Source organism: Lactuca virosa, chromosome 4 (genome assembly GCF_052849685.1).
Source record: "Lactuca virosa cultivar CGN04683 chromosome 4, Lactuca_virosa_CGN04683_v6, whole genome shotgun sequence".
Lineage (NCBI taxonomy): Eukaryota > Viridiplantae > Streptophyta > Magnoliopsida > Asterales > Asteraceae > Lactuca > Lactuca virosa.
Window position 1 is genome coordinate 234,658,093 of NC_136429.1, and position 12,903 is coordinate 234,670,995.

Below are 12,903 nucleotides of genomic sequence, written 5' to 3' on the forward strand. Positions count from 1 at the left end.
TGCTTGTTATCATATTTTTTCTTAAGTGGCCCATTTCAAGACGGTTCAATGTATATTAATTGTATATTTTAGTTTCAGGGTAAAGAACATATTTGGTATTTAGATAGCGGTTGGTCAAGACACATGACCGAATTCAAGTTTCTTCTGGAAGACTTCATAAAGAATGATGGTCCTATTATTACATATGGAGATAATGACAAGAGAGCTACTAAGGGATATGGGACCATCAAATGTAATTCCATTATATTCAAGAATGTCTCTTACGTGAAAGGTCTTCAACACAATCTCATTTCAATTAGCAAACTGTGTGACGCTGACTATGAAGTTCACTTTCGCAAGAAAGAAGGAAAGGTTTTTGGTCAAAAGAATGTCACTATTCTGATTGAAAATCGACGAAATGACATTTACGTTTTGTACATGTTCTCTACTGACAATTCCCTTCATCGCTACTTCTTCTTTCATTTTCAGTCTCATCTTAATTGGCTGTGGCACAAGAGACTATCTCATTTGAACTTCAAAAACATATCAAAAATTTCTAGGAATCAACTTGTAAGAGGAATTCCTAAGATGAAGTTTGTCAAAGATAAACTATGCTCAACGTGTGAAATGGGAAAGAAGTCCTCCTTCAAGCCAAAGTCTTGTTCCTCCATTATCAAACCTTTTCAGCTTCACCACATGGACCTTTTTGGACCGATCCCGTTTAAGTCAACGGTTGGGAAGAAGTATACTCTCATTATTATGGATGAATTTTGAAGATTTACATGGGTCGTATTTTTAAGGAAGCAGAGTCATGCTGCTCATGAAACCATTTCACTCATTAAGCAATGGGAAGTCCTTTATGATCATAAAGTCAGTCAATTACATAATGATCATGGAACTAAAATTTTGAAATTCTCCCAGAAAGACTTTTGTTCAATCTCAGGAATCTCTCAAAAATTCTCAACTTTTTGAACTACCCAAATAAATGGCATTGCTGAAAGAAGAAATAGAACTCTCATTGAAGCTAGAAGAACTATGGTCGTTGAAGCTGGTCTTCCTCTGTTATTTTGGGCTGAAGCTGTCAACACAACATGTTATACCCAAAACCGCTCTATCATTGTTAAGCGTAATGGGAAGAATGCCTATGAGCTACTTAAAGGAAGGAAGACAAACATATCTTACTTTCAAGTGTTTGGATGTGTTTGTTACATTTTGAATAAAAAAGATCAGCAATCTAAGTTCGAAGCCAAAGCTGATGAAGGAGTGTTTTTGGGTTACTCTAGTGTGTCCAAGGCTTTCAGGGTGTTCAATCTTTCAAGAAAAAATGTTGAGGAAACTGCTCATGTTGCGTTTGATGAAGACTCATTCATTCATGATCAGATTAACCATCCCTCATCCATTCTGAATGAACATTACTTTAGTCCATCATACCCTGATTGAGAATTCTTTTTGAGTATTACTGAGCCTGTTGTTCCTAATTTTGATCATATTATCAGCTCTCAATCTAACTCTAAAGATCAGCCTATCGTCTCTAAAGAAGTTGAGCCATCTAGTCAAGAAGATTCTGTTCCAAATAATTCAAATGGACGTACTAATCCTAGAATTCTTTGATATCATCCTGAAGCTCAAATCATTGGAGATGTAAATTCTGGGATTCTCACTTGTAACAAAGTCAGCAACAACTTCTGCATGTTTGTGAATTTTGTCTCAATGATTGAACCAAATAATGTTGTTGATGCCCTGAAGGATGATGATTGGATCAAGGCTATGCAGGATGAGCTGAATGAATTTGAAAGTCATCGTGTATGGACTCTTGTTCCCATGCTTCAAGGAAAAACTATCATTGACACTCACTCGGTGTTCAAAAACATGATTGATAAATATATGATTGTCATTAGAAACAAAGCAAGACTTGTGTCCCAAGGATTTTGTCAACTGGAAGGATTAGACTATGACGAAACGTTTTCCCCCGTTGCTAGACTTGAGGAAATTCGTTTGTTTCTTGCTTTTACTTCATTCAAGAACTTCAAAGTCTATCAAACAGATGTTAAGACTGCCTTCTTACATGTGAATCTTCAAAAAGAAGTCTTCCTAAAGTAACCACCAGGGTTTGAAAATGAAGAATTTCCCAATCATGTGTATCGTCTTGATAAAGTTGTATATGCTTTGATGTTGGTACCCAAAGCATTGTATGAAACATTGGCGAGTTATCTTCTGGATAGTGGTTATAGACGTGGAAAAACTGCCACACCTTGTTTATCAAGCATTCATTATCTCACATCATTCTTGCTCAAGTGTATGTCGATGATATCATTTTCGGGTCCATTGATGAGAAACTAAGTTCTGAGTTCGCTGAAGTCATGGCTAAGAAATTTGAGATGAGCATGATGGGTGAACTAACTATCTTTTTAGTTTTGAAGTTTAAACAACTAACTGATGGAATTTTTGTTTGTCAAGCTAAATACATGCAGAAATGCTGAAGAACTTTGGTTTTTCTGATAGCAAACCAACAAAGACTCCAATGTCCTCATCAGCGTCTATTGCAGCTGATCCAACTGACGTTGAGGTGAACGTAACCCTGTACTGAGGAATGATAGATTCACTGCTCTATCATACTTTCGGTCGTCTTGACATTATGTTTGCTACCATATTGTGCGCTCATTATCAAGCCAGTCCTAAGGAATCTCATATTTTCGTTGTGAAAAGTATTTTTCGTTACTTAAAGCATACACCAAATCTTGGATTATGGTATCCTCGCGACTCTGAGTTCAAGCTTGTGGAATACACTGACTCGGACCATGGAGGATGTGGCATTGATCACAATAGTACTTCAGGAAGGGATCAAATGTTGGGGGATAGATTGGTGAGTTGGTCTAGCAAGAACCAGACAGCAGTGGCTTGCTCTACCGTTGAAGCTGAATATGTAGCTGCTGGAAGGTGTTGTGCTCAGATTCTATGGATTCAGAATAAGCTCTTAGATTATGGTCTAAACTTCTCAAAGATTCCTATCTGCTGTGACAAAACCAGTGCCATTCTGGTGATACAGAATTCAGTGCATCATTCCAAAAACAAGCACATTGATATTCGTCATCACTTCATCAGGGACATTGTTCAAAAGGGAAAAGTGGAGCTATTCTACATTTCATCCACTGATCAAATGGCTGACATTTTCACTAAGGTATTAGACGAGAAGACCTTAAGCAAATTGATTGAAAATCTTGGCATGCTTTCAGTGACTTAATTCCTTTAACTCGTTTGAAATAACTTTGCTTATATTTGCTCTCTTAATACAAAAACACAAAAAACAAGTGCTTCTTTTATTATTGTTTTTAAGAACTTTACATTGTATGCTAAAGCTTTGAATCTAATGTTTACAAGTACTTTTTTCTACATTCTCTATTTTTAGACCTATATACGGATTATCTGTACCTCTTCTTTCCAGGGTTGGAAAGAGATGGGGCCATTCAAAATGTTCTGAATGCTCTAGTTGTTGAGAAGAATATTTTCATCAAGTCTTCTTCTTGTTGACAATACTCTTTCTCTTCTCCACTCATTGTTATGGATGCAAGAAGCAACCATCAATATAATGAGTCTTACATTCATCTACTAACTCATTATCCTATAAAACCTCGATTGCCCTAATGTTGATATTGTCAAATCAATGGTTACATGGATTTGAGCCAATTAACTCGTAGGTTAAAAAGACTGGGTCCGATTCTTCTCTTGCTCTTGCTTGTGTCTTCAACATTTGAACGATTAATGGCTTCAACATTCTTGGTTTGTAGTGAGTTGTATTGTATATTAATATGCTTGTTCTTGCTTGTGTCTTTTTTATAGCCATAATTGAAGGACATATATCTCGAAAAAGGAAGTTCATTTATGACCTTTCAATTCAAAAGATTTGATGAATCCAGTCTTTATTTTGTTTCTGAAAAAGCTGCACAAATATCGCTTTTAGAATATTTCCTTATTTGACTAACTCTTTTGTTTTTACTATTGTATTACTTATTATTTTGTCTTGTACCATTTTAAATGAATTAACGGTGATCTTCAAAGTTCTAGACTGCAACTCAGCTCTATGATACAGAAGTTGAACCACTTTTTGTTGATGAGCTGACACCGTTTATGATTCACGCTGATTCCACCCCAGCATGACTGAAACACTCCATTCTCTACTTATATTCTTCTTGATAAAACTTTACGATTCACTATGATATACCACATACTGATAAATGTTTGAAACTTTGTGCTGATGGTTAGCCTATGTACCGTAGGCTATCACACGTGCCAACCACTCCTTGCCAAGAAATTTTTATTTAAAGCTTTATTATTCGTTGTAATGTGGCATACACTGATGATAGCTTAATTAATCTTTGTCGATGGTTAATCTAAAACACCAAAGCTTATCACACGCACCAATCCATTGTCACCATATACTCTTCTTTAGAATTTTTTGATTCAGTGTTTGAAGCCAAACGCTGATGAGAATTCAAAAAATCTGTGTTGATGGGTATATCATTGTCCGTGATATATTACACGCACCGACTCATTCTTTCTCAACAATTATTCTATAAAAGAAGTCAATGATTCACTGTATTAGCTATACAATGATAAAAATTGAACACTCTATGTCGATGGGTGCATTTCATACCGGAATGTATTACACACATCATTCCATTCTTGCCCTTTATTCTTCTAATAAAAGTGGTTAACGAGTCAGCGTATAAAACTATACACTGATTAGACCTCTCAATACTATGTTAGTTAATGGTATTTTAAACCTATAATATCAGAAGACATCACAAACTCACTGGATTACCTGCCGCTGATGTCAAAAAGGGGGAGAGACATTTATCTGATCTAAGGAGATGTTATAACTGATTGAACCGGAGTTAAATCTAGGGGGAGCAAATATCTACTGAGACTCATGATACACTGGTTGTTACACTGATTGTTTCTACTGTTACTGTTACTGCTGATTACCAATGTTTGGGTAGTTATATATCTCAGGGGGAGAATTCGTTGAAGCTAAAAAATCCTCAAATGATGACCTTGATGAGTTTTAAGACTTCGTTGAAGATTAGTTTTGACATCATCAGATAGGGGAGATTGTATTTTTACACCTTATGATCTGATGAGTCAAACACTTTATATGCTGACCACCAGCGTTAGCACTAATGCCAGCGCCTCAACACCTTATCCGCGTCCGAGTGAAGATAATGATCTCATGTAATATTTGTATATTATGTAGTTATATGTATATGTATAGAATAGATAGTATATCCGATATCTTGCTGATAAGGATCAGTTCTTACTATAGATTAGATACAATCCCTTGATTCAAGGGATTTACTAGAATAGTTTTGTATATATTCAAGATTAGGGTGAAACCGTAATGTAAGTCATGGTGACCGTCTTTATGACTTTCATTCTCTTAGTGAGAACACCCCTTTCTTGGTGAAAGACATCTTTGTGATTACTCGTATTCTTTATTTTTCTGTTCAATCTTTGTTTAGTTAGTTTGTTCTTCAATGATTATACTTGAAGTGTATTCGATCGATACAAACATTCAACTAGCACTCAACATGAGGAAGAAGTTCCAGTTGAACCAGTTGACAATTCATTACCTCTTCGTCGTTCTAGTAGGGTTAGCATGCTACCTGCATTATGTGGTTTCGATATTACGTCAGATGGTGATATGTTTATCAGTGGTAGAACTCTGGTAAATTTGGATGAGCCAACTAAATACAAGGAAGAAATTGTAGGCTCTGAGGTTGCTAAATGGAAGGAGGCAATGGACAATGAGATTCACACCATGTATGATAACGAAGTGTGGAACTTGGTTGATCATGTATGTGGTTGAAAGACAGTCCAATGCAAATAGATCGTCAAGAAGAAGACCGACATGGATGGGAAAGTACACACCTATAAAGCTAGGCTGATTGCGAAAGGCTTTACTCAAACCCAAGGGATTGCCTATGATGAGACCTTCTTACCAGTAGCTAAGATAAAGTCTATGGGGATTATGCATGCTATAGCTGCATTTCATGATTCTGAAATTTGGCAGATGGAAGTTAAAACCACTTTCCTTATTGGGAAGTTATATGAGGACGTCTATATGAGTTAGCCAGATGGTTTTATACATGCCAAGTTTCCTGATAGAGTTTGTATGTTTGAGAAATCCATTTATGGATTGAAACAAGCATCTCGTAGTTGGAATCTTTGCTTCTATGAGAAAGTCAAATAGTTTGGGTTCTCTAGAAGTGAAGATGAGTCTTGTGTATATGTTAAAGCTAGTGGGAGTATAGTGACTTTCATAGTCTTGTATGTTGATGACATACTCCTTATAAGAAACGATATTCCAACTTTGCAAGAGGTTAAATCTTGGCTTGTGAAGTGTCTAGCTATGAAGGATCTAGGGGAAGCATCCTATATTCTGGGAATAAGGATTCATCGGGATAGAAAAAATCGTCTTATTGGTTTTAGCCAGAGTACCATTATATTCGACATTGGGTAGAAGGAGGACAACTTTTGGTTAAGCGAGTATCATAAGAAGATAATGTTGCAAATCCTTTCACAAAGGCTCTGAGCAAAGTCAAACACTACCAGCATGCTAGGAGCATACGCTTAAGAGACGTTATTAGTTTTAGTAGTTAGGTGATATTCTGAAACTTGTAACAAATTAAATGTAATTGATTTGGTGAATGCATAATAGAGAATTATTTATGAGTATCATATTGACTTGTTCAATCATTTAATTTTGTGTTTCTTTTTGCATACTTATACTTCCTGAGTAATTTGAATTATTCAAACTTCCACAGTTGTTCATACTTTTGGAAGTAAGTAGTGAGTTAAGACTGTCATGAATGTATTGTAGATTGCCGATTGAGGTTAAGACATCTCAATTTCAATTGCTACAATATTCATGAGTACTTTGAAAATAGGGATTTTAAGTATTGGATCAACCCATGCTTCAAGATTGCTTCATGGATCTTGTCACGAGTAATTCTAAGACGATAATATCTACTATTGAAACGTCCGAAAATTTAAGACTAAAAATTTCTATTTTATAATAATAAAACTATCATCCAAAAAGTTATCATAAAACCATAGTGAAATCAGAGTATGTCAAAATTATCCAAATATGGTGCGTGCGATGCGATCATCCTGAGCTCTTCTCCTTTGTTTCGGAAGTACCTAAAACATATACTGAAACCTGTAAGCACGAAGTTTAGTGAGTTCCCCAAAATACCACATACCATACATATCAAACATATAATATGCCCTGCCTGTCATCATGCCCGGCCGACATCGGGCCCTACCCGACATCGAGCCCCGCTCGGAACAGATCTGTCAGTCATCAGGTCCCGCTCGGTATACATACCAACACATAAACACAAGCAAGAATCACAAAGATAAATAACATACAACATAATAATTAGGCCACGCCCGGTAAACATATCAGAAAACATACATGCAGACTCACGCAGACAACTAGTATCCTAAACATAATAAACTATGGGTCAACATTAGTGCTTTCAACCCACCAAACACAATGAGGAAATTCACCTTAGTCAGGTGTCAATCAAACAGATGCTCAGGCTGCTGAACCGGAGAATACCCATGCTAATCAATCAAATAAAACCACAATTAATAATTGGGCTATAAACATTAACCGGGAATCTAACTCATTTGTCCAATACCCAGGGAAAAAGACCATTTTACCTTTCCCTCACTTGGCTCAATAACCGAGGCCCAACTCAAAGGCACTAAAAGCCCATTAGTGGCCTAATTGCTAAAGGACACCCAAAGTCCAAATATAGCCAAAAACCCAAAAGATATGCCATGTCAAAAATGGGTCCAAGTCTAAAAGCCCATCACAGAAAAACTCACGGCCCAAAAAGGGCCCAAAGTCTCTAATCCTCAAAATAATGCGAAATAATCCCAATTCTTTCCCCTGGTAAGTATGCTCTGTGTACCCTCGGAGTACGATTGGCGCACTCAAAACCCTCGTAGCATCGGGACCTTCGGTATGTACGTGCAAGGTATATATGCGTATGCCCTGTGTACGCCCCAGATGACCAACTTCCATTTTGAGATCTTAATCGGTTAAGACATAACGTCCAACTTAAGATCTCGGCTCCTTAAAACATAGTAAGCCATAAAGTTGTCAACTTTATGCTTTTTCATGTCTTAATGGGACCCAAAACCCAATTTTATCCATCTAAACCAGTAATATAAACATCAACTTAAGCATGATTCATCAAAACCCATCAAGATGATATTTTTAAAGGCATCTCTCCTAGCATGAAATCCTGAGCAGATCCTTAGCCCTAATATAACATGTAGTTCTCATAACATATAACATAAGAAACATGTATGGGTATTCTGGGAATCATTTACATGACCTCGTTCGATTGCATGAACCACACCCCTTTCTTTTATTAAAAAACTCTTTTTATAAAACATTTCCCTTTTTTTTTGAAAAATCTACCAAATCCTCAGTTTGAGTTCAGACACCCCCGAAAGTATGCCCCCTGAAACCAAGACTCTGTTACCAACTTGAAACATCCTAAAATTTAAGACTAAAAATTTTGATTTTATAATAATAAAACTATCATCCAAAATGTAATCATAAAACCATATTGAAATCAAAGTATGTCAAAATCATCCAAATACATCAAAGTTAATTAAAAGGCGGAACAATATGATGTGTGCAATGCGATCATCCCGAGCTCTTCCCCTTCGTTCCGGAAGTACCTGAAACATAAATTGAAACCCTTAATCATGAACCTTAGTGAGTTACCAAAAATACCACATACCATACATACCAAACACATAATGGGCCCCACCCGTCATCGAGTCCCGCCTGGCATCGAGCCCCGCTCGGAATAGATCTATTAGTCATCAGGCCCTGTCTGGAATTGGCCCCCGCCCGACATACATACATACAAATAAACACAAGAAAGAATCACAAAGATAAATAACATACAATATAGTCATCGTGTCTCGCCCGACATCGGACCCCACTAGGTAAACATATCATAAAACATACATGCAGAGTCATGTCGAAAACTAGCATCCTAAAATAATTAGCCATGGGTCAGCTTTAGTGCCTTCAACCTGGCAAACATAGTGAGGAAACTCACCTCAGTCAGCTTTCAATCAAACAGATGCTCGGGATGCTGAACCAGAGAATCCCCGCGCTAACTAATCAAATAAAACCACAATCAATAATTGGGCCATAAACCATAACCGGGAGTCTAGATCATTTGTCCAATACCCAGGGAAAAAGACCATTTACATTTCCCTCACTTGGCTCAATAACCGAGGCCCAACTCAAAGGCACTAAAAGCCTAATAGTGGACTAATTCCTAAAGGACACCCAAAGTCCAAATATGGCCTAAAACCCAAAAGATATGTCATGTCAAAAATAGGTCCAAGTCTAAAAGCCCATCACATATAAACTCACGGCCCAACAAGGGTCCAAAGTCTCTAATTCCCAAAATAACCTGAAATAAGCCCAAGTCTTCCCTCTGGCGAGTACGCTCAGCGTACCCTGGGAGTACGCCTGCAACGTACATATATGTGTGCCCCAGATGACCAACTTCCTTTTTGAGGTCTTAATCGTTTAAGACATAACGTCCAACTTAAGATCTTAGCTCCTTAAAAAGTAGTAAGCCATAAATTTGCCAACTTTATGCTTATGCATGTCTTAAAGGGCTAGCAGTGCAACTTGTTGCCCGTTTGCCTTCCATTGATATGTATTGAACTATTTTATAACTAATTAATCTCGTCCAATTATATAAACCCATAATATGAACATCAACTTAAGCATGATTCATCAAAACCAATCAAAATGATATTTTTATGGTTCCTAATAACTCCATAATGGATAAAGTGTCCAACTTTATGCATTAAAATGGTCCCAACAAACAAGATCTAGTCTTTAAGTCTCAAAGGGACCCAAAAGTGCATCTTTTTCAACTTAATCCATTAAGTCCAAGTCTCTAACCTTCATATCCGAATCAAAATGATGTTTAGATGGATAAAGTTTCCAACTTTATCCATGATAAGGTCACAAATTTTCTAGATCTAAAATTTATGCACTTAAAGTCACCAAAGGCTCATAACACCCAAAACTAGCTAGATCTAACAATTTCATCATCAAGATTCAAACTTTATTCCTCTAGAAGAAAGATCAAGGTGAACAAGGTCTGGATCTACAAACTCCAATGCGACCAACACTTCTTCAATGGGTTCCTTCTTCTCCAAGGTGCATCAAGAACACTCCAAAGCACTTAAAAACACCTTATTTTTGCTCACAAATCTCAATCTAGGGTTAGCGTTTCAAGAGTGTGTGTTAGAGAGGTGGAGGCTGAGAACGGAATGGGTTTGGGGAAGTTAAGGAGCTTAAATAGGGCTTACTCCCAGAAAATAGGGTTTGGGCACTGATCGGATATGTCATGCGTATTCCTGGTACGCCCAACATACTAGGGATGCCCTAGTATGTACATCGTATGCCCCGTACGCCCTGCATATGTAGCTAACCCAAAAAATCGCCCTAACTTCAAACAGTCGTAAGTTCTTCGTCCCAACTCCATTTTTGACGTTATTTAACTATCAATACCACCTTCCACAAGGACTAAAATTTGCCTCATTAAGGCCCAAAGCCTTACACAATCGATATCCGGACCACGAACCATAAATGATAGGAAACGGGTTGTTATAATTATTCTTCAAAATGAGATATCTAGTTCATAGTTTATAGATCAATTATGTATTTGTTAACTAAAATGCATCCCGTAATTGGATGTTATAAAGGGTTATTCCATGTATGATTTGATATGTAAATTGTGTGACTATGTAGTCAAAGTAATTCGTTCATTTTGCCCTAACAGGAAAAGCGATATCATTGTGTCCCTCGATGATTTGATGTTGACTGTGTATAATGTTGGGCCCAACCATGACTAATTGACGTGTTTAATTTGGAGTCCAATAAAGTGTTTACAAATTGGGAAATTGGGAACCAAAATCTTGGACCATGAGATTGATTTTGATCCATTTCTCGTGTCCATATAATAACTTGTAGAATGAAGGAGTAGCTGATCACATATCTTAGGGCCAATAGCTTTGGAAAGCACTCTTCGCTAGTTACTTAAAGGTATATACTTACAATTGTAGTTATAGACTTATCAAAGTGGGAGACTGTTGGATTAGGGTGCCTAAGCCAATAACTAGATTGGTATATTCTTGAATTAAGAGCAAAGTCCTTTTTGGGTTGCCCTCATAACTAGTAACTGAATAGAATAACTTTTGGAGAGAGAGAGAGGATGTGTAACATCCTGAAATAAGGTACGATTACCATTCTTGAATCTTCTCCTAATGTGTCAAAATTAGTCCCTAATAGAGAAAAGTTGGCAAGAGTCGTACGCACGAGTATGTGTAGCATACTCAGGTGCCATGCATAATCACGGAAGACCACCTAGTACGTTGGGCGTACTAGGAGCAAGTGTAAAACCCTAATTTGGAGTTGTCCCCTATATAAAGAACATTATGGCCTCATTTCTAACCACCCTTATCAGCCTCCAACCCTCTCCAAAATCCTAATCTTGTGTGTATGGCTTGAGTGTGTGTTATTGCAAGTTTTGAGTGTTCTTGACCCTTGTAGTTGTAGAAGGACTTTAGAGAAGAAGAAAAAGGTGCTAGAAAGCTTGAAGATCCAGGAACTTCCCACCTTTGTGCATAATTTTCAGGTATAAATCTTATACCTTGGCTAGTGTTCTTCTAGATCTCTTTAGTTTAAAATTTATGAGCTGAAGTCCCCAAGTTTAGACCTTTTTGAGTTTGGGGCTCTACAGAGAGTTTAAGTTGTCCTTTTAAGCATCTTAAGACATCTAGATAGATAAAAATGCTTGCTTGATCTTTGCTTTTCACTCATGCATGAGTAAAGTAGCTTAGAATGGATGAAATGATGTTTTAAGCCTCTCCTAGCCATGCAATGGCTTAAAGCCGTCGACTTTATGGATTAAGAGGTTATAAAATTTTCAGATATGTGGTTGAAATTGTTGTCTTATTGGATTAAGACGTCAAAAGCGTGGAAGTTGATGTTTATGGAGTACACCGTGCGTACTCCTAGCTACACGTAACATAGCTGGATTTCACCATGTCGCATGCTTGGTCAGTTGTACACCCAACGTTAGGTGTAGTACGCCTAATGTACTCTTTGGGTGTTGACTTTCGTTGACTTTGACCTTTGGTCAAAGTTTGGGGTTTTGGGACAAATGGAAGGGCAAAATGGTCCTTCTGCCCTTAGTAGATTTAGCCGTGGACTTTAGACGCGTGAGTGGTTCTGGACCTTAATTATTAATTAAGGTTAATTATTTTGTTGACTAGGCGGAGTCTACATTCGGCATTTCGGGTGCTAGGTTTTTCGTGTCATCAGTATCAGGTGAGTCTCCTCACTTGTTCTTACTTGTGTGGAAGAATAGTTGTATCTGAAATGACCAGCTGGGTCTAGATGTTATTATATTGTGCTGTTATTATATGATTGAGATTGCAGATAGTCTCTAGGGTTGTTGATAAGCCACAGGGTGTGCTGTTAGCCCACTAGGACTGCTGATAGTCCCCAAGGTTGCTGATAACCCATAGATGTTATTTATGTTGTGATGTATGTGGTATCTTGGGGAACTCACTAAGCTTTGTGCTTAAAGTTGTTGATTTATATGTGGCAGGTGCTTCGCAGGACCGCGAGAAAGCGAAGGTCTGATTGTACACATGCATTGGGAATTTACTACTAGGACATGATCATTTTTGTACTTTGATAACTAGGATACTTGTGGTTTTGGGATGAATCGTACTTGATATTTGGTTGTGAAACTATGTTTTTGGAAGTTTGAAAAATGAAAAATTTTGTCTAAAATT

The 12,903-nt window shown here is 37.3% G+C and overlaps 1 protein-coding gene across 1 annotated transcript; it reads left to right on the forward strand.

The window, feature by feature from the left end:
- The first annotated feature begins 1,689 nt into the window (after window positions 1-1,689).
- Window positions 1,690-2,079, forward strand: LOC145105718 (putative mitochondrial protein AtMg00820). Its single transcript, XM_079042800.1, has one exon. It carries the CDS (start codon window positions 1,690-1,692, stop codon window positions 2,077-2,079), a length of 390 nt encoding a protein of 129 aa, XP_078898926.1.
- Window positions 2,080-12,903: the final 10,824 nt, after the last annotated feature.